Source organism: Otolemur garnettii, unplaced genomic scaffold, assembly GCF_000181295.1.
Source record: "Otolemur garnettii isolate 467f Iridium unplaced genomic scaffold, OtoGar3 scaffold00120, whole genome shotgun sequence".
NCBI classification, from domain to species: Eukaryota; Metazoa; Chordata; class Mammalia; order Primates; family Galagidae; genus Otolemur; species Otolemur garnettii.
In genome coordinates, this window is record NW_003852515.1 from 520,837 (window position 1) to 542,274 (window position 21,438).

General features: G+C 39.9%; 1 protein-coding gene across 1 annotated transcript in view; it reads right to left on the reverse strand.

Annotated features, from left to right (window-relative positions):
* The window catches only part of FRY (FRY microtubule binding protein), a 251,083-nt gene that overhangs the window by 85,200 nt on the left and 144,445 nt on the right, over positions 1-21,438 (reverse strand). The window contains exons 28-34 of the mRNA XM_003797632.2: positions 20,146-20,256; positions 17,261-17,415; positions 10,139-10,238; positions 9,660-9,831; positions 2,998-3,254; positions 1,558-1,704; positions 200-368 (exon numbers count right to left, since the gene is read on the reverse strand). Of these exons, the coding sequence (XP_003797680.1) occupies positions 200-368; positions 1,558-1,704; positions 2,998-3,254; positions 9,660-9,831; positions 10,139-10,238; positions 17,261-17,415; positions 20,146-20,256 (1,111 nt within the window). The remainder of the gene's footprint in view (positions 1-199; positions 369-1,557; positions 1,705-2,997; positions 3,255-9,659; positions 9,832-10,138; positions 10,239-17,260; positions 17,416-20,145; positions 20,257-21,438) is intronic.

Genomic DNA, 21,438 nt, shown 5'->3' on the forward strand with positions numbered 1-21,438 from the left:
AGGCAATCCACCTGCCTCAGCCTCCCAAGTGCTGGGATTACAGGTGTGAGCCACCGCTCCCAGCTAAGACATCTCTTAATTGAATGTCTTTACTGGAGTAAGAAAAAGGAACAAGCGCACACTCATACCCTTTCAGGGATCTGTATAAAGCAAAGCCCAGGGACCCATGAGTGATCTGCCCAGCTGCCCTTCTCCCTACCGGAGGCTGCGGCGGAGGCCTTGCTGCTGGCCGTGAGGCGGTAGAAGGGCGGGTTGTCACAGTGCTGGACGATGGGGTTCACAGGCTCTGTCTGCTGTAGCTCAAACAGAAGTTCTTCCATGGTTTGAATGGTGTTATTACGGCACAAGTATATGGCCACCTTTTTAATCTGAGAAGAAAAGAGAAAGCAAGGGATTAGTCCACAGATGTGCTAGGCTGGTAACCTGTTCATTTAGAAAAGTATGTCATCACCTGGGGGCTACTATCGTCATAGCTAATCTTCATGCTATCCTAGGATGAACCAAGTGCTTGGATGAAAATCCACTGCTCTTTATGTGTACACCTGACAGGAGTGTGTTGTTAAAGGCCTTACCTTTTCAAATGGCTGAGTTTAAAAGTTACTTTTGGGGCACACACAATCTATTCAAACTAAAAACTTGCCATCTGAAGTCTTATCTTCAGAAAACAATTTATTTATACACATCCTGGGAAAAAAACCCTGCTAGTTATTTTTGTTTTAAAAAAGGAATCTAGTCCCCTGTTCTTCTCTTTTCCCCTAGAAACCAAAGAGTTTTCACTGTCTCATGGTTTTACATTTTTAAAATAACTCTGGATTAAAGCTCTGAGATATCCTAGGCCTCACCATCTACCCTGAAGCCTATAAGTTACCGTGAGATTTTATGTGGCTCAAAAGAGCAGGAAGGCATAAAACCGCTCACAAAAACAACCAGCACAGAAATGCCAGCTGAGTTCAGAGTTGTAAAAATGCTGCTGTTCTGGTGATCCTACCACCTTTAAGCAGCAACAGTGAATATCAGCCATCACAGGGGACTTCTCTCTGCCTGTGTCTCTGCTCTACCACCTGAACTTGAGGAAAGAAACCCGGATATTCTGTGTTTCCATTTCTGTTCTAAGAGCATCAAGATGTAAACACAAAGCACTTTCTTTTTTCTTTTTTTTATTTCTTATAGCATAACTGTGTGCATTAATGCAATCATGGGGTGCAGTGTGCTGTTTAGCACTTTCATTAGTAATAATCTCTTGCTTCACCGAGGGTCTCTTACATAATGGGTCTAATGTCTACAGAGGGCAGCTGTTGGTGCCCATTAGAAACATAGCCACTTTCTATTTTAATAGGTTTCTGTGTCCCCAGGCTCAGAGCAGGGAGCTGACAGAGGCATCACTAGCACATGTACCCTGTGTCTGGGGGCAGGAGGGAACTTTTATGTAACATTTGGACGAGCTCATGGGAGATTAGAGTGACCAACATAACTATGCGTCTCTATTTTAGGTGAAGCACAGAGCATACGGGAGCCCCAGCAGGAACAATGGCTCCCGAAGGTGGGAGCGCCACTCACATAGGGCAGGAGAATGGTGTCGCTGCTGACCCCGCAGAGGCTGATGAGGAACTGCAGAGTGATCCTCAGGTTGTTGCTCCACTTCTCGTTGTTGGCCAGTGCGTTCCACGCGTTCTCCATCTCTGGTCCAGGAACTTCATCTCCATACTGGAGCCGGCCCAGGAGATGCACATGCAAAATGTAACGGTACAAAAAGGTCTGATTGAAAGCAGTTTTGAGGGTCACAGCCACCTCAAAATCGTAAGGGGGAAACATGGCCATTCGTCTGAAAGATGTCATCTTTCAGTAAAGAGCAATTTATAAAGTGCACATCAGTCATGCCTTATACCTAGTCATGTGACTTTTTATAAAATGTCAGGCTTCGCATTTTTTTTTTTTTTTGTAGAGACAGAGTCTCACTTCATCGCCCTCAGTAGAGTGCCATGGCATCACACAGCTCATAGCATCCTCCAACTCCTGGGCTTAGGCGATTCTCTTGCTTCAGCCTCCCAAGTAGCTGGGACCACAGGCGCCTGCCACAATGCCTGGCTATTTTTTTGTTGTTGTTGCAGTTTGGCCGGGGCTGGGTTTGAACTCACCACCCTCAGTATATGGGGCTGGAGCCCTACCAATTGAGCCACAGGCACCACCCAGGCTTCTCATTTTTATTATTATTTAAAAAGTAATGCAGTTTACCTTCATAACCTTTTTCTCTTTTTGTAGACATAGTCTCACTTTGTGCCCTGGGTAGAGTGCCATGATGTCACAGTTCACAGCAACCTCAAACTCTTGGGCTCAAGTGATCCTCCTGCCTCAGTCTCCCAAGTAGCTAGGATTACAGGCATCCACTGTCATGCTCTACTGATCTTTCTATTTTTAGTAGAGATGGGGGTCTCACTTTTGCTTAGGCTAGTCTTAAAGTCCTGAGCTCAAGCAATCCACCCACCTCAGCCTCCCAGAGTGCTAGGATTACAGGCATGAGGCACCATGCCCAGCCACCATTGTTATTATATGTGTACTTCAATAGTATTAAGTCCATTCACAAAGTTGTGATTTTATTGTATTTTATTTATTTATTTATTTTGAGTCTTAAGCTTTTGCCCTGGGTAGAGTGCTTTGGTATCACAGCTCACAGCAACCTCAAACTCTTGGGCTTAAGCGATCCTCTTGCCTCAGCCTCCCAAGTATTTGGGACTATAGGCACCTGCCATAACACCTGGCTCGTTTTTGGTTATAGTTGTCATTGTAGTTTGGCAGGTCTGTGCTGGATTCGAACCCGCCAGCTCCGGTGTATGTAGTTGGCACCCTAGCCGCTTGAGCTACAGGTGCCGAGCCAAGGTTGTGCTTTTAAATGGAAAATGCCACTGTCCCCCAGCTTGCAGAATGGTGTTTGGTTAATCCAGGGTTTTCTCTGATGACAGAGCTGTGCTGAACAAGGCATGAAGTTTCCTCTGGGCTTACCTTGGCTGTCATGTACATCAGGTTATTCAGAACCAGTGATGTGGCTTCTGGAGAGCCCCAGCCGTTCCCTTTCAGCCCATGAGAAGCAGTTACTTCTCCTTCCCGGTCCTTCACTTCGTCCTCTGGGCTGCTGGGGCTGGACCCGGGGAGGAGGAGCCTGCTGTCCACCAATTCAATGTTGTGCAGCCAGGGCAGCAGGTAGGTGAGCATGATCTGGCGCCCATTGGGGTGCGTCGTGGGGAACCGCTGGCTGACCTCTAAACAGAAGTGTAGTGATGAAAAGCAGGTATTAATTAATTGAAATAAACTAAAATACAAACATCAACTGGCAGATCAAACACTGCCTTTCATTCCCAAAGCATTTTCAAAAGGAGAAGCTTCCCAAAGCCACAGAAAGCATAAAACCAAGCGTTGTCCGCAGGCCTTTCACTCTATATCTGGTGCCTTTTCAGGAAAGACAAACAGCGCTGTGGGCCAGCCCAGATTTGGTGAAAGTGGAGGGAGGTGGAGTCCGTCTCAGTTCAAATCCCTGCTAGGGAAGGGATATCTCAGAGTGGGCAAAACAAGCGACTTGCCCAGAAGGGCATGCTCCTCAGTGTGCTCATCTGTGTCATGGCTGATGGGGTCCCACACTAGGGTATTGTACAGATTAAAAGATATAATCACTATGTACGCAGAATGCTTAGTGCAGTGCTCACCATCCAGGTGGCTCTTAGATAGGGTGGTTAGAATTATTCTCACGATGATTATCTCTCCCTAGCCCAAAGTCTTACAAAGTGTATTCAATGAAACATTATTATTTTTTTGAAACAGTCTTACTCTGTTGCCCAGGCTAGAGTGCCGTGCTATCAGCCTTGCTCAAAACAACTTCAAACTCCTGGACTCAGGCGATTCTCCTGCCTCAGCCTCCTGAGTAGCTAGGAGTACAGGTGCCTGCCACATGCCTGATTAATTGTTCTATTTATAGTAGAGATGGGGTTTCACTCTTGTTCAGGCCAGTTTTAAACTCAGCTAAGCAATCCTCTCACCTCAGCCTCCCAGAGTGCTAGGAGCACAGGTGTGAGCCACTGAGCCTCGCCAACATTTGTTGTTGTTTGTTTGTTCGTTTGTTTGTTTTGAGACAGAGGCTCAAGCTGTTGTTCTGGGTAGAGTGCTGTGGTGTCACAGCTCATAGCAACCTCCAACTCAGCTTAGTGATCCTCTCACCTCAATTTTTCTATTTTAGGTAGAGGTGGGGGGTCTTGCTTTTTCCTCAGGCTGGTCTTGAACTCGTGAGCTCAAGCAATTCACCCGCCTTGGCCTCCCAGACCAGGATTTGTTTTTAAAAAGTGAGATGTGGACCTCCAAGAGGAATAAGCCCAGTTTACGGGATCTATTTAAAAATTACTGAGCATAAAGAAAGTGCCTGCTGAGTGCTGCGCTTCCCTTTGTGAGATCTGTGAGTCACAGATCTGTGTGTCTGTGAGGGTACCGCTCTGTGTTCAGCCCAGTCATTTCACCATTACGTTCTCAGATAGCATTGCTGCACTGTGTCACTGCCAGTAGCATTTAATTTTACAATCTGAATAAGCTTTCTACAGATATAGAAGCACGGCTTTATGTATATGCAGTAGGCTGTGAAATAATCTCTTATTTCTCACATCTAGAGAAGAAAGAATTTTATCCTCAGGGAAATTAGAAAGCTTAGTCCATGCAGGTGCCACTGTAACCTCACTTGGAGAGCTCCTGGCTGCTAAACAACAGAATCACACTGATGCCGGAATTATACCAACATAAGCTACTAGATTCCTGAAACAGCAGCTTTCATTGATTTGGCCACAGGTATTTGGAGAATACTCTGCTTGAGCTGAGGAGTTTGAGAACAGCCTGAGCCAAGAGTGAGATCTGGTTTCTACTAAAAATAGAAAAACTAGCTGGGAATCATGATAGTCTCAGCTGTTTGGGAGGGTGAAGTAGGAGGATCCCTTTAGCCCAGGAGTTTGGAGGTTGCTATGAGCTATGATGATGCCAGAGTGAGACTCTGTTTCAAAAACAAAAACATTACAGACTTTTTTTTTGTAGCAATAGATAAGCATAATTTGCTTATCTATTATGTTAATTCCATTTGTCTGTTGGTTATGACGTCTGAGAGGGTGGAGATGTCTGTCTGGGGTATTCCAAGCATCTAGGTAGCTGTTAGACAGTAAAGGTGTCTTTGAAAGGGAAAGAGAAAAAAAAATGCCACAGACACACAAACAACCCTATATTCATCCTCTAGAAACAATTTAAATAAAATGTGAGCAATGTCAGTGGGATGCTTCATATCTTTTCTGGCTCCTGTGGGAGGGACCTGAATAACTTGCCTGGCTACTTACAAGTAATTAGGTCACTTGAAATCACAGGCAATAAAAATCTCACCGCAAAGTTTATCATAGTAAAGGCAGTAAAAGCAAGAGTTATATTATAACCTCCTAATTTTTCCAGGTTACTTTTTAACCTATTATAACCTCCTAATTTTCCCAGGTTACTTTTTTTTTTTTTTGCAGTTTTTTGCCGGGGCTGGGTTTGAACCCACCACCTCTGGCATATGGAGCCAGTGCCCTACCCCTCTGAGCCACAGGTGCTGCCCCCCCCACCCCAGGTTACTTTTTATAAGTTATTCTTCATAAAATCAAAATAGTCATTCTTGAAGAAAATATAGGCTCAGGCAGCTTGCAATTCATGAGACGAGCAGCTGATGTTGTTCAGCTCACTGTACTGTTTACCTCCTCTTTCCCGAATTATGAGCCTCCCCCAGTGTACTAGCTTGTCCCTCTCAGTTGATAAACATGCTCCCATCTCTCGCATCCTTAAAAGCTCCTCCTCTGACTCTGAGCTCCAGCTTCTCTTTTTTCTTTCTATCTCAGCCAGGCCACCGCAGTCTGGTTTCTACAGCTACCTTGCCATGGAAACTATCTACTATCACCAACACATCATGAATGCCAGAGGGTCATTTTTAGATGGCATCTTCTGGGACCTCTCTACTGCACTGGAGGCTGAGGAATGCACACTCTCACCTGCTACATCCTGTTTTTCTTCTAGGTTTCCATGAAACTGTATCCTGGGGGTTTTCCGCCCATTTCCTTCTCTGTCTCCTTGCTCTTCTGTAGCCCAGTCTGCAAAAGTTGGCTGTGCACACCATTTCTTTGGCTGTGTGCTACTGTGTTTCCCTGAAAATAAGACCTACCCAAAAAATAAGCCCTAGCAGGACTTCTATGCATTTGTTAAATATAAGCCCTACCCCAATAATAAGACCTAGTGATGGGCATGGCTATGCAGCATATCTGTATAGCCACGCCATGCATTTTGGCGCAGAGAGGAAGACATCCCCTGAAAATAAGCCCTAGTGTGTCTTCTTGAGAAAAAAATAAATATAAGACAGTGTCTTATTCTCGAGGAAACACGGTTCTCCATTCCTGCTCTCGTCTGCACCTGTGGCTCTACCACCTTCAGTCCTTCTGTGAGTCTCAGGCTAGTCCAGGCCTGTCGGTACAGAGGCCAACAAAGACCTAGCCTCACTATCCCAGGCTGAGCTACTGATCTCTGCCTCACCTGAAATCTTCCTGAGCATGTGTTCCTGTATGGGTGGAGGGTTATCACCACGGACGTCCCAGTACCACACCAGGCACTCTCTCTGTACACGTTTCTGGCAGCTTTTGACTTCAGTCTCTCTCCTCCACTCTTACTAGGTTATCTTCATTCAGGCCCCGAGTATTTACCATTTCCTCCTTGGACTTCTGACGTTGTTTCTTATCTTGTCTCCTCTTTGTAGACTGGATATATTCTAATCCACCCTCCACATTGCAGCCAGTCTCTCTAAAATGTATTCTGATCTTGTCACCCCCTTTTCCTGTTTGAAGCTCATCAAAGGCTTTCAGAATCCCATCAGCTTGGTTAGATGCCCTCCCTGATCACGAAGCTCTGAAGTAGGGTTCAGTGAGCACATGTGGAAGGTCACTGGCTTACAAACTCTTCATGGTGCAACTCAAGGCCTTCCAAGATGGGACTTCTGTACCTCTGTCTGTCCATGGCCATTTCTAACTTTCTACCCTCTTTGCATGTTCTCTCATCCAAATTGGCCTCTAGGTGATCCTCTGAATGTGTCACGCTCTTTTATACCTCTAAGGCAATGCATATGGTATTTTCTTGGTTGGTCATTTCCACTATCTGCTTGTCTGTTCGGTATATTTCTACTCTTCTTTCAAACTGCAGCTCAGATATTAACTTCTCTGGGAAATCTTTCCTAATACTCCTGGCCCAATAATTGGTGACTCCCTCGGTATCCATTTCATACATTAAGCACCTGTTTTAAAAACTGCACTTGCTTCTCTATATCAAAATCACATGACTGGTCATCTGTCTTGGCTACTAGACTGTGAACTTCTGATGGGAGAGACTGTTTTCTTCACCTCCTGTATTCCTAGGACCTAAGCACAGTGCTTAGCACAAAGACAGCACTCAAATCTTGGTTGAAGTGAATAAAAATAAAGTTTAGTTTTTTGAGAAGAGAAGTGCCTTACTAGAAAGATTTTTCTTGGGTCTCTCCACTGCTTAAGGTACTACACAAAGAGGTGACTAACTCTGCCTCAGGTGGGTGGAAAGTTCGGTGGAAAGTAGAGGTGGAGTTTAAATTAGATCTTAAGAATGGGTGAAGCTGGGGCAGCGGGGAGGTCAGGGCCATTCCCAGCAAAGGGAACAGCAGATACAGAAGCAAGGAGGAAGTGAAATTAGAGTAGAGGATTCTTACATGAAAAGGTAGAAAGCAAGTTTGAAAAAGGAGAATTTTTTTCCTTAGTTGGAGAGTTCTGTTTTCTTTCAGCACTGGCTTCAGAGGAAGACAAATCTAGATTTAATTGTGGCTTGGCTGCTCTTGAGCAAATAGTTTAACATCTCTAAGCCTTAGTTTCTCATCTATAAAATAGGGATGATAGTGGTGGTGGTGATAATTCCATGCCAGGATTGGGCCAATTGCTTGGTATTCTTAGCCCAAGTTAATCCTCAAGCACCCTATGAGATAGTTATTATTATTGCAGATGAAGAAATGGAGACTTGCTTGAGGTTAAATAGCTAAGAGAACGGCAGGGCCAGGGTCTGAACTCAGGCTGCTTGACTCCAGAGCATCTGTTCTAACCACTATACTACAACAGGGTTATAGAGATTACATAATAAATGCAATGCACATAAAGTGCCCAGTACAGAGTCTGGCACATATTAACCAGTCACTAAATGCAAGGTGTTACTATCAGCAATTGTTTTAAGGACAATGGGTAGAGAAATTTTGAGTTGAGAAGTTTGCATAGTGAGTGCAAGTTGAATTGTAGTCAGGGATGCAGAGGCAGGTCTGAGGAGGATCTAGACAAAGCAGTGTTGATGATGAGAGCTCTGTGCTCTCTCCATTTCTGACCTCCCCTGTGCCTGGGGCTCTAACCCTTTCTCATCTTTAAAAAATAAGTAAAAAGCTTGGCACAGTAGCTCATGCCTGTAATCCTAGCACTCTGGGAGGCTGAGGTGGATGGATTGCTTAAGCTCAGGAGTTCAAGATCCAGTTGAGCAACTGTGAGGCCCTGTCTCTACTAAAAACAGAAAAACTAGCCAGACATCATGGCAGGTGCCTGTACTCCCAGCTACTTGGGAAGCTCAGGCAAGAGGATCACTTGAGCTCAGGAGTTTAAGGTTCCTGTGAGTTAAGATGCCATGGCACTCTAGCCTGGGGCAGCAGAGTGATACTCTGTCTCAAAAATTATTAAATAAATAAAACAGAAATTTATTTTTATTCACTTCAAAAGAGGATGAATTCAAGAGACCAAAATGCTACTACATGAGCTTACGCAAGAAGTTAATTGACAAATGCAAAGTATTTTAAAGTGGATTTTCACAAAAGTTATTCATGAAGATTGATCATAAAGTGTGCCAAAAATCAAACTCCCAACAACTTTTCTATGTAGCAACACAGGAGGCACAAAATGCCAACACTATTCCCACTACCAACAAACAACTCACAAAAGTTGTACATGTATGAGGAAGGCCAATTAAATTTGCAAACTCATCCTAGAAAAAGCGCTACATACCTTACTGCTGAGAATCAATCAGTATGGTCACTTTTGAGGTACTCCCCTTGGGAAGCTATGCACCAAAGCCAGCGCCTCGTCCACCCTTCAAAGCAATTTTGGAACTCTATTTCTGGAATAGCCATCAGGGCTACAGTCAGTCACCTGATGGCCAGGGCAAGTACTTTGAAGGTGACTGTAATGATATTCAGCAAATGAGGCATATAGCACTTTTTCCTAGAATGAGTTTGTGAACTTAATTGTCTGACCTCATTCAAATTATGTTATACTTCCCATATTTAGTTTCTTTGGGAAATTAATTTCTTAGGGAAATTTACATATATAATACATGTAGAGGTACCTTCTGCATCTGTCATATCTATATACACCTACACTATTTTACAGAAACAATTTTTACATATTAAAGACATTTTATTATTTACTTTCATATGTAACTGGATTTAGCCCATAGCAATGCTGATCTAAAAATTCAGCATCACTAATTCTGACTCCAAAGTTAAACTACAATTTGAAAAGAAAAGTTACTCATCACAAAAGAAATAATCATCTATGCCATTATTGACTACTGGGCAGTACCTGAGAAGAGAGGGAGAGTGAGCTCAGGATACATCCTGGCCAGCTCACAGGACAGGAGGGCGAGTGACACGCTGTAGAGGGGGGGCAGTGGCCCGTGTGTCCCATACAGAATACTGCCAGGTCTCTGTTCAGCGACTTTCTTTGAGTATACAAAAAGCTTTGCTTCAAGTATCTGTAAAGAGGTAGCAAAGTAAGGAATGGTATGTAGAACATGAGCTGGACATCTCAGGAGCATTTGAATTTAATAGCGATTAGAAGGAACACAGCTACCTATTTTCTTATAATAGTATAGTATTTAAGGTAAAACATCAACTACTAGGTTTACAGAAGATTATATAATGGTTTTCTCACTCTTTATACCCCTCAATATACGAATAAATGAAACCTTTCAATAAACAGCAAATTAGTGATCAACTACCATTACTATTTTCTGTGCTCAAGGGTGAATGATGTTTTCTGTGCCAGGAAATGATACGTGCCTGCATGAGCTGCATGGAGATTTCGTAAATCTCTCTGTTGGTGTCAGAGGCCTTGAATAGAACAAGGTTTAACAATGTCACTATGTCGAAGGGATAGTTCCTAAAAAATAAATAAATAAATAAATAAATAGCATGGTTTATAAGACAGCATGGCTGGGAATCCTGATAGATCATTCCCTCTCCCAGTTCTAGATGCCACCCTGACCTCACTTGCCAACATCCCCACCCCCATTCAGCCATTTTTTTTTTTTTTTTTTTTGCCTTCTTCTTTTGCCATTTATCAGTAGAGGGTTAGGGTAAAGCAAATGGACTTTATTTTTTTTTAAATGAAATATTGTAACACCAGGATAAAAGAAAACAAATATCTATCTGATGCAAATAGATTTTAGTAAAAGCCAAATTACAAGTAAAAAGGACATAAGAGAATGAATGTGCTAAACTTCTCAAAAGCTCACTGAATTAACATTGTCATTTGATCCCCTAACTTTATTAGCGCCTGTTTTCAGGAAGAACATAACAAAGTACTGCTGATACAAAGTTTGTGAGTCTGGTCTCTATCCTTAAGGAAGGCTTACAGTTTAGTTATAGAGACAACTGTGTACAGTCTCCTTCTGATGAGTGTTGTGGTGGGAATATCCACAGAGCCCACAAGAATCCTGATGAGGGACGTCTGATGTGGGGTTAGGGAATGCTTGTCTGAGGAGGAAATAAATAAAATGTTTCAAAGCACCAGGAGCCATTGGCCAGGCCAGGAAAAGGTAGTGTGGGATATCCTAGGCAGAGAGAACAGCATTTTGAAAGATTCTAAGACTGAAATAATTACACCTTCTGTAAAAGGAATTTCCATGTAGTAGACTGAGTGAAAGAAATAAGTAGAAGAAAAGAAGGAGATGGGGCTAGGGTGGTTGGTGGGTTTGGGAGATGGCCAGTCCATGGTGTGGACTTGACCCTAAGAGTTCCAGAGAAAGGCTACAGGATTTGCAGCAGGGGTGGGGGGCAGTGGCAGTTGTTTCTCAAGAATCACTGGCCCCCCAACCTTGAATTTCTCGATAATTGTAAGAAATAACTTCCTTTTCTTTATAAATCACCCAATTCCAGGTATTTTGCTACAAGCAGCAAGAAAAGGACTAAGACAATCACTCATCTAGAAAGGCACATTCCACTATGAAGACACCCATTTTACAAGAACTGTGGTGAGGAAAGATACTGAAAATTGGTTAAATCTATAAAAAGTTGTCCATTTTTTACTTTTAATATTACTCAAAAATTATTTAATGATACTCATGATATATGAATACCTTTTTCTTCTAAAAAGATTCAAGCAACACACTTATTATTCACTAGCTGTTGGAGAGAAAAGCTATGAAATAATTCCCTCCAGCTAACTCTGAAGATGGTTCACTCACAAGGCTGGCAAGTGCTGCTGGTTGTAGATGGGTGTGGAGAAGAAAATGTAGAAATATTCCATCTCCTTTCTCTCTCCCAAGTGATATATTCCTATCCCAGTGGCAATCACTGTCAATATTTTGGTATTTCAACTCTTTTCTAAGCATATATACAAATATGTGCACCTAAATACCCATCTCCCAATGCATAGGATTTTAAACATAAATGTAATTATACTACCTGCAGGTATTATTTGCTGATTTTCTTTTTGAGACAGAGCCTCAAGCTGTCCCCCTGGGTAGAGTGCCCTGGCATCACAGCTCATAGCAACCTCCAACTCCTGGGCTCAAGCGAGTCTCCTGCCTCAGCCTCCCAAGTAGCTGGGACCACAGGCACCCGCCACAAAAAAAGGCTATTTTTAAAAAATTTTTATTTATTTTTTATTTTGGTTGCAGCTGTCATTGTCATTTGGCGGGCTGGGGCTGGATTTGAACCCACCACCTTAGGTGTATGTGGCTGGCACCTTAGCCACTTGAGCTACAGGTGCCGAGCTGCTGATTTTCTTTAACACCAAACTATGAGGTTCATTTTAGTCTTTTTCACAGGTGCTGAGTATTTCACAGTATGGATTATAAGTAACTGCTCTTACAGTGTATGCTATGGTGTGACACCTAGATCCTTCTTTCAGGATGAGGCACTCCATCCTCCACCTACAGTTGTTGGCAGCTTATTTCTCTCAGTAATTACCTCCAGCCAGAGAGCTCTGCTTAAGCCAAGGTCACGCCTGCTCTGCAGCAGCCCCCGTGGGAATGACCAAGGCTTCTTTTTCTCCGCCCAGTCCTACTTCCTTCATTTCTCCATAGATGATAACCCCAAGGGCACATTTTACTAGATCACCTACCCTCAAATCTCCACCTCAGAGTATGTTTCCTGGGGAATGCAACACTTAACATACATCGATAGACATTTAGCTTATTTTTAATTTTTTGTAATGTTATTACAGTGCCACAAATATCACATGTACAAGTGAAAAGACTCTTAGAGAGGTCATGTTGGGTCAAAGGGCAATTTTAAAATTTTAGTAGATACTGCTATATTGCCTTCCAAAATAGCTTGACTCCTTTGCACTCCAAAAATGATTACTTCTCTTGAACTTGTTTTAAGTGAATCCAGCATAAGTTTAGTCTATCTGATGGGAAGTCAGGGGCTCCTTCCAGATGATGGTAGTGATGATGATGACAGTAAGAATAATGATGAATGATGGATGACAAGTGATATAATGTGCTTACTTTGTGCTAGTTACCTGATTTGTTATCTGATCTTCACAACAAGCTCTAGAGAAGAAGGTGAGTATTTGCCTGAGGTCATGTAGAAGTGGTAGTCCAGACTCCTACATATGGCTGACTCCAAGGAATTCAAGACTTAAATAATCAAGCATTTTTCCAAAGTACTCTCAGCCTCTTAGACAGCCTCTTGACAGTACATGTTATAGCCAGTGACATATTGAATTTCTACAAATTGCAACGTCCAAAAACAGACTTTTCTGACTTGAGAAAGCAGAAAAGAAGCTTCCTCTATGCTCCATAGTAGCAGGGAAGCCTTACTTACATTTTCTGTCTTCTGACACTGGGATTTTATATAAGAACACTGAAAAACATTGCTGAATCGTTGGGGATTTGAAGGCAGGAAAGGGGTAAACAAAGCCTCCCTTATACAGGCAGGGCCATGCCCTTGACCATTCACCTTGTTGCTTAAGACTGAGCTATGAAATTCATGGGGAGCAATGCTGAAAGAAATAATAGATACAGAAAAGAAAAGCAACCCAGAGGAGGAAAAAATGTGAAAGATTTCAAAAATAGCAAAAGAGCACAAATAAAATACATGTACTTAGACGTCTAAAATAGGCTTATAAATGGAATCTTATGCCTTTCAGTATTTAACTATTAAACATAATAGTAAAATAAAGACAGTTGTGATCATACAGAATAGAAATCAAATGATAAAATAAACACAGAAGGTAGATATGACTCAAAAAGTAAATAAGAAATAAAATTAGAAGAGAGGAGATTTTGAAGAATTTGGGAAATTCCCACCAGCTCTGAGTTATTTAGAACTAAATGACAAAGCTCAGGATAGCTTTGAGGTATTCTGAAAAGGAATAGATCTCACTAGTCAATAGAGGGGATTATTTCACAGCTTTTCCCCTTCAACAACTAGTGAATAATAAATGTTTATAGGGTGCTTCCCATGTGCTAGAATTTACACCAGTTGGTTTTATTTAATCCTTACCATCCATATCATCACTTCTATTCTACAAATGAGTAAGCATTTGTAGTAATTTGCTCATGAGCACACGGCTTGATTAGAGGGAGAGTAAGGATCTGAAGAAACCAGGACAGTATAGTATGTTTCCAGAGCCCAAATTCCCAAACTCTGTTCTCTGGAAATATTCCAGCTGGCTGATAAGCTGGCTGACCAAATAAAGCTAGTTATCACCAGTTAGGAATATGATTGAAATTTGTGTATTATAAGCTTCACGTGTCTTCCTTGTTAATAGATGGATAGTATTCCCTTAAGAAATGAGCATTTACTTTAAAAAATTCCACTCTGCTAGGATTTAAATTAGGAAAGGCTTATACAAGGTTAAGGTAAAATAATAATAATTATTAATAATAATTTAAAACCATGACAAAAAGTAAACTCAACAAAACTCTAAAGCAACTATTAAACGTATTTCAACAGCATGTTGGAAGGTGAAAGTAAAAAATAATGCAATTTTTAACTATTTAATTAAATGTGAAGAGAATTCTGATGAATTAAGCTAGTGATTGGAAATGGCCTATACCTTTTTTAATATACTATTTACCTTGATTTATAACCTTGGAAAGTCATTTAGTCTCTTTCTCAATTTCCTTATTTATTCCATACTAATCTCATTAGGAGTTGAGGGGAAAATTAAGAAGAACACACACAGAAACCCAATAATTATTTGAACTAAAGCTCCCTGACTAGTAAGCAATTTATTTTTGTGCTAAATTATAGCAGTGAGCTGAATTTAATAGCTTTTAATCAAGCATATTAGCATATTTTATGAAAAATTCCACAAAATTAAAATTGTTAATTCTACCATCTCTTCAGAAACACATTTTTTTGAGCTTGTATACTCGTTTCTGATTTTTATACTGTGTTCCGACTTTGTCTCCCAATATCATCTGAATCAGAGTACAGCATAGTGATACAGTTTTGACTAGAGACCAGTGAGTTCACAGTACACATGTGTGTTCACACACATGCACACGCACACACACAGAGTTCTTTACTTCTGTAAAGAAACCGAAACAAAGAATGTAGAGAACCAATTTTTTCCTGTTGTCACTTAAGGTACATTGACGTATTTCCCATGTAAAAATGGCTAATTCCTTCTTTTAAAACTAAAGGTAGAAAATTTAAATCAGTAAGAGCATTACAAAAAACAATCTTTTAGGTATTCTAGTATCAGTTATAAGTAGTTCCTTAATAAATGAATCTGCTTATAAACCGTCATAATCCTCTAAAAATAAATCCAGCACGAATCATTCCTATTTGAAAAGGAGGTAATTATTTAGTTTACAAGAAGGATTCTTTGTTTTAGAAAATGACTTGTAGAAGATACCCAAGAGGTAACTTGTTTGAGAAATTTAAAAGATGATTTAGTCTGCATATGACTCTTCAGAAACACATTTTTTAAGCTAAGGTATTGACTTACTTAATAGACACAAACTCAACAAAATTAAATGAAGCAAAAGCTAAAAACAACAGAATTGCTTCTGGAAAAGAAGTGCTGTGAACATAAGCACAGAGCTGAAGCCTACGGGAGGCCTGCTGGACTACACAGGCTAGGAATTTATGCGGAAAGAGCAAATTTAAACCAGAAGTGAAACTTTAAATTCTGAACAGGCTCTGTGGTGACAAATGGTGGAAGTGCTCACTACTCTCTGGACAGTTCCATGCCAGCCGTGTTATTCCCTGGCATGATGCCCTTCCTTTGGAGTAGATGAGTGTCAGCAGTGTAAACAGATAGGCAGTATTTGTCTAAGACGCCAAAATAATTAAGAATGACACCTTAAAGTATCTAATCGGAAGATAGCGGCTTTTATGACCCAACATTTTTGTGACAGTATTGAAATTAAGACTATATTGCTAACTTCATAAAACATTTATTTGTACTCCCTAAGGAAAAATACCTCGATTTATTTGGAGAGATACTGTGTAATCCTTTATGAAATGGCCATGCCATGAAATAAATTTGACTAGGGTAATTCAAGCCAAGTTCACTAAGAGAAGGGCAGCAAAGATGTAAAAATTGTATTACTCTTATTTTTTTCAATAAGGTTCAAGTCGTAGATCCTAAATACATTTTTGTAAATCAAAGCATTGTGTGAACAAAACTTTATGTTTAGAGGCGTCCTCCAACTATGGCCCACAGGCCACATGTGGCCTGCCTAGGACATTTATCCAGCCCGCTGGGTGTTTTTGCTGCCGCTGCCTGTCCTGCTTAGCAGCCAACTCATCCCGAGGCCACAGTCCGGCCCTCCAACAGTCTGAGGGACAGTGAGCTGGCCCCCTGTTTAAAAAGTTTGAGGACCCCTGAAAATCTTGAACTATCTGAAAATTTAAAAAAACACTGGAGAATGATTTTTGCAACCATGTTCTTTTTTGTAATGTCCTGTAGGTATGTTTTTTCGTAACGCTCATATCAAATAAAACTCATTGGAAAATCAGATGGTTCAGGATGCTGTTATATTTGTCTGCTATAACTTTTATGGAGATGAAAGTTTGTAATAAAAAGTCTAGTACTAAGATTACAGAAAATGAAAGCTTTAGGCATGAAATGTTACCTATTATCTTTATAAAAGAAAGATAAAAATTTTACAAAGAAATTTGTCTTTTTAAAAAGGATACTCATTTTAGGTTTGTTGACAGTAGATGTCTTCTAAAATATTGTTCTTATTTAGACCCATAATAAGTTGGAATTTAGAACTAATTCACTTTTATTCCCTTAATTTAGTACAAAATTTAATTAAAGCGTAAAGCTGACAGTCTATGTGAATCTTTTTTTAAAAAGACTTGAGCTGCATTCTCTCAATTTTCTAATACATAACCTCTTTGGGGGATAGGTTATGCAACTGAAGGAATCCTCATTAACTCTTTCATCTTAGCTGTGAAATTATTTCACTCAATAAATCATAACACTAAATAGCATCACTGAATGATTAATTTATGTAATAAGGGCAGTGGTTCTAAAAGCATCATCTATAGCATCTGGGATGTCACATTTTCTTCTGATATTTTCCTTTCTAAAATTCTGAACATTAACAAATTTTAGGCCACTTCTTGGGTTTGGTCTGATCTAAAGATGAGTGAAGAGCTTACAGTTCATCTTTGTCACAAACATTTCTAGACATTCCTTTAGTTCATTTAATGTACCGTCTTTGTCATTTTCAAATCCTGCTGTAACATTTCACTGTGAAATTCCAGGGAATTAAAAAGAAGGGTGCTATAACAACAAATCATTTTCTTGACAAAATGAGAAAAATCAATATAATTGCAAACTTCTAGGGAGCAGTTTATCTGCTGAGGACTTCTGAGCCATATTTTATTCCCATGGAATTTACTTGGTCAGATAATTGCAGCACAATCAGCTCTCAAACATTGCTATTACAACTGCCACTGACCACTGCCTGCAGAAACTCATACCTGCTTCCGCACACAGTTGCTATGGCTTTGAAGCATCCAGATGCAAGCTGGTAGGAACCCGTGTAGCATCGGTCAATTGCCCAATTGAAAAGATTTATTTGATCAGGATTAAGTTCCAGTAGTAAGACAACAACTTCGCAGCCAAGCTGATGAACCTGAACACAAAGAGCAAATCAATATTATTCATATTTAATGAAAGAATCTCCTAGAGAAAGACACAAGATTAAGCCTAGCCAATACAAAACTGAGTGACAGAAATTTTTGCTTAATTTTTATGTCATGTATTCTTTAAGAGGGTGTAATGTTCAACTGAAAACTGAAATGTACACACTAAATTTGACTCTCAATTTTTAACTCAGAAAACATGAAGAAGACTTCATTCGGTATGTTTTCCTTTTGTGTTTAAAATCTTTTTGAAAAGTATGTGTATTTGGTTAAAAAAATCTAATATACCAAGAATATCCTCTATGTAAACAAAGTCTTTCAAGGAAAAAAGCAGAGGGAATATGATTGTGAGGCTTGATTACTAAATATACTATATGAAGCTTAGCTGCTGAGCTTTCAAAAAGTAATGCAGCTTTAATATACATTTCTTCACCAGGGAAGAAACAACCATATGAGACAGAATTAATAGGACACTAAATTGATAATTCCTGAAGTTACTGTCAAATACTGACAGTGAGTATGCACATTTTTCCAGGAGAAGCCAGAATATTCTATTCTTAGTTTTGCCAGGAGTTTTTTCATAAATAAATGTAGAATGCTTTCTTTGCATCTGAGATGATCATATATTTCCTTTTTAAGATTTTAGTAATGGAACTAATATACTAATGAACTAACAGATATTTGAATATTAAACCAACCTTGAAGTCCTTGAATAAACTCAATTTGATCATGATGAACCATCTTTTTTACACATCATTGGATTCTGTTTTCTAGTATTTTATTCAAAGTTTTAAAATCTATACTAATGAATGATATATTGCCTTTTAATTTTCTTTCTTGCTACATAATTTTCTAGTTTAATTATCAAGGTTATGCTGTCGGTCTCATAAATGTAGTGGGATGTAGTTCCTCTTCATCTGTTTTCTCTTTTTCTTTATCTGTTTTATCTTTAAGCATTTGTACTAAATCCATGCAATTTGTTCCTTAAATGTTTGGTAGAATTGATCAGTTAAGCAATCTAGTCCTAAAGTTTTGTTTCTTTAAGACTTTCAATTTATTAATTCAATTTCTTTATTACTTATTTGGCTATCTTGGTCTTCCTTTTCTTTTTCTATTGTGTTTTTCTAGGAATTAGTCTATTTTATTTAGATTTTCAAATTTATTGCCACAAAGATGTTCATATGTTCTCTTTAATTTTTATGTCTATTGCGTCTGTAGTGATGCATCCCCTTTATAGTTCTGATATTAGGTACATGTGCCTCTCACTCCTTCTTGCTCATGGTCCCTGTCACTCTGTCTTTCTCTCTCTTACTTGATTAGACTTGTCATGAATGTCTTAACTTTATTAGTCTTTTAACAAATTCAACTCTTGACCTTGTTGAACATTACAATTCTTTTCTCTATTATTGATTTTTACTCTTATGTCTATTATTTCCTTCATTGTAATTTTTTGTGAGTTTGATATGCTACTGTTTTTCTAACGTCTTGTGATGGATGCTTAGGTCATTGATTATCAGCCATTTTTTTCTTTCTAATACATGTATATGCATTTAAGGCCATACATTACACTCTAAGCAAGGCTTTATTAATGGCCCACAAATTTAATAGGTAATATTTTCATTATTCTTCAGTTAAAAGTATTTTCCTGTTTCCATTGTTATTTATTCTTTGACTCACTTGTTACCTGGGGGTATATTTTTAAATATCATTTTGTTATTTAATATTAGTTTAATGCTACTGTGATTAGAGAAAATAGTCTGTGTCAGGGTTCCCTCGTGGATACCACTTATCAGGCCCAGGACTGGTTCCTGCAGACACTATGGTGTTATCTCGCTCACGGCTTAGGAACAATTGCTCCTAGGTGCCTGAGGGCTATTTACTTTAGCTGAAGGGAGAGAGAGAGAGATAGTCTTTGAGAGAGTAAAGCAGTCTTCTGGGCTCAAGCGAGTCTCCTGCCTCTGCCTCCCAAGTAGCTGGGACCACAGGCGCCCGCCACAACGCCCGGCTATTTTTTGGTTGCAGCGATCATTGTTGTTTGGCGGGTCCGGGCTGGGGATTCGAACCCGCCACCTTAGGTGTACGTGGCTGGCGCCTTAGCCGGTTGAGCTATAGGCGCCGAGCCAGAAAGATAGATCTTAGTCTTTTGCAGAGCTTAGTGATCTTCAGCAGAGAGACACTGTGCTGGCATTCTGCAGGCAGGAGAAGTGACAGGGTGAGAGTGAGCAGGTCCGTGGTAGAATGTGCCTTCTCCTCCAGCCGAATATAAGGCAGATCTCATGCCTCTGAACACCACAGGTATAAAGACTGCCAATTCACCAATGCTCTCATCTCGTGAGCGCTCATGCTTGTTAGGAGAGCTAAATCCCTCTCCATGCCCTTTTCCCCAAGGTGTTCCATTATTGAGCTATATAGGTATTTCTTATAACTCTCACTCCTCCTAGCCATAGGCTATATGGGCTGCTACAAGTCTATATCATTTCAGTGATTTGAACTTTTTTGAAACGTGATTTCTGACACAATTTGTGGTCAATTTTGGAGGATATTACTATATTTTTTCATTCTGATGCATCACATTGTAACAGGAGCAACACATAGACCCATTCTGTGTGGTTGACATGTGAAAAGTTTGTGTTGTGAACATAGCTTATACATCTCAGTGACTCAACTGAGACAGGACACTAAAAACACTTAAAAACAACATATTTTTGCCTAGTACTTACGCGTAAATCTTGACAAGCCAGAATGTTATCAAGCCACTTATACAGGTAGCCATCTGGGGAAAGCCCCACATTGTCAAAGACAGGACCGCAGCACAGTACTGCAGACATTGCCTAATGAGAATGACACAACACAGCATGAAAATACAACCTGAAATAACCTAATGGTCCCTAACAGATTCTGGAAAACATAAAATCGGATTTATAAATGATGAAGGCCCTTTAAAAGCAGTTTTATTTCCCCAAGATTTCAAAACATTCTTTAGTAGATTTAGTAAGACATATCAGATTCAAATTTGGCTTTTTTTGTTTTTAAAGACAGAGTCTTAGTCTGTTGCCCATGCTAGGGTACAGTGGGAGTCTTTATAGCTTATCATAACCTGAAACTCCTGGGCTGACGCAGTCATCCTGAATCAGCCTCCCTAGTACCTGGGGCTACAGGCATACACCACCATGTCTGGCTATTTTTTATGGGTTTTTTTTGTACAGATGGGGTTTTTCTTTTACTCAGGTTGATCTCAAACTTCTAGCCTCAAGAAATCTTTCCACCTTGGCCTCCCAAAGTGCTAGGATTACAGAAATGAGCCACTGTACCCGGCCTTTGACTCTTTTTTGTGAGTTAAAAACCATAAATTTAGCTTTGTGGACACATAACTTTTTACCCATAAAAACTCTGTATGATGAGTATTCAGAATGAAATAACCATTTCACAATATTTAAAATAAACTTTCCTTCAATGATTTCAAGTGAATTCTGTTTATAGGATGAATATAGTGTTTCATATTTGGCTTTTTTGACAAAATTTGGCTAATATACTGACCTGACAAACTATGAAACATAGAAAAATAAGAAATTATGATCCTTAATCAAAGGTAAAGTAAATTAAAAATATAAACTTTAGTTCCTCTGAAGGCAGGGAAAGAAATCAAGGGAAAGGAAGAGAAGAGAATCTGGATTAAGTCTGTAATTGGCAGGTCCAACTGACTGCCAGGGCCATAGTTTAAATTAGCTCCACTGATGTGAAGTCTGCCTGAGAGTCAGTAACTTATGATATAAATGACAGAGCAGATATACAGTTAATTTTCTAAAGGAAATTATACTGAAAGGAGTCATGCTTCTGAAGATACTGAATAATTCTAGTAGGATAGAAATTTATATCTGGCAGTTTTCTAGGACAGAAGACGACTAGAAAGTAAATGAAGCTCTTGGTAGATTTTGAACTTGACGTGATACTTATTTTTTCCCTTAGGTTGAAAGTTAATTGATAAGGCAGCTATATAAGAGATAAATGAGAAA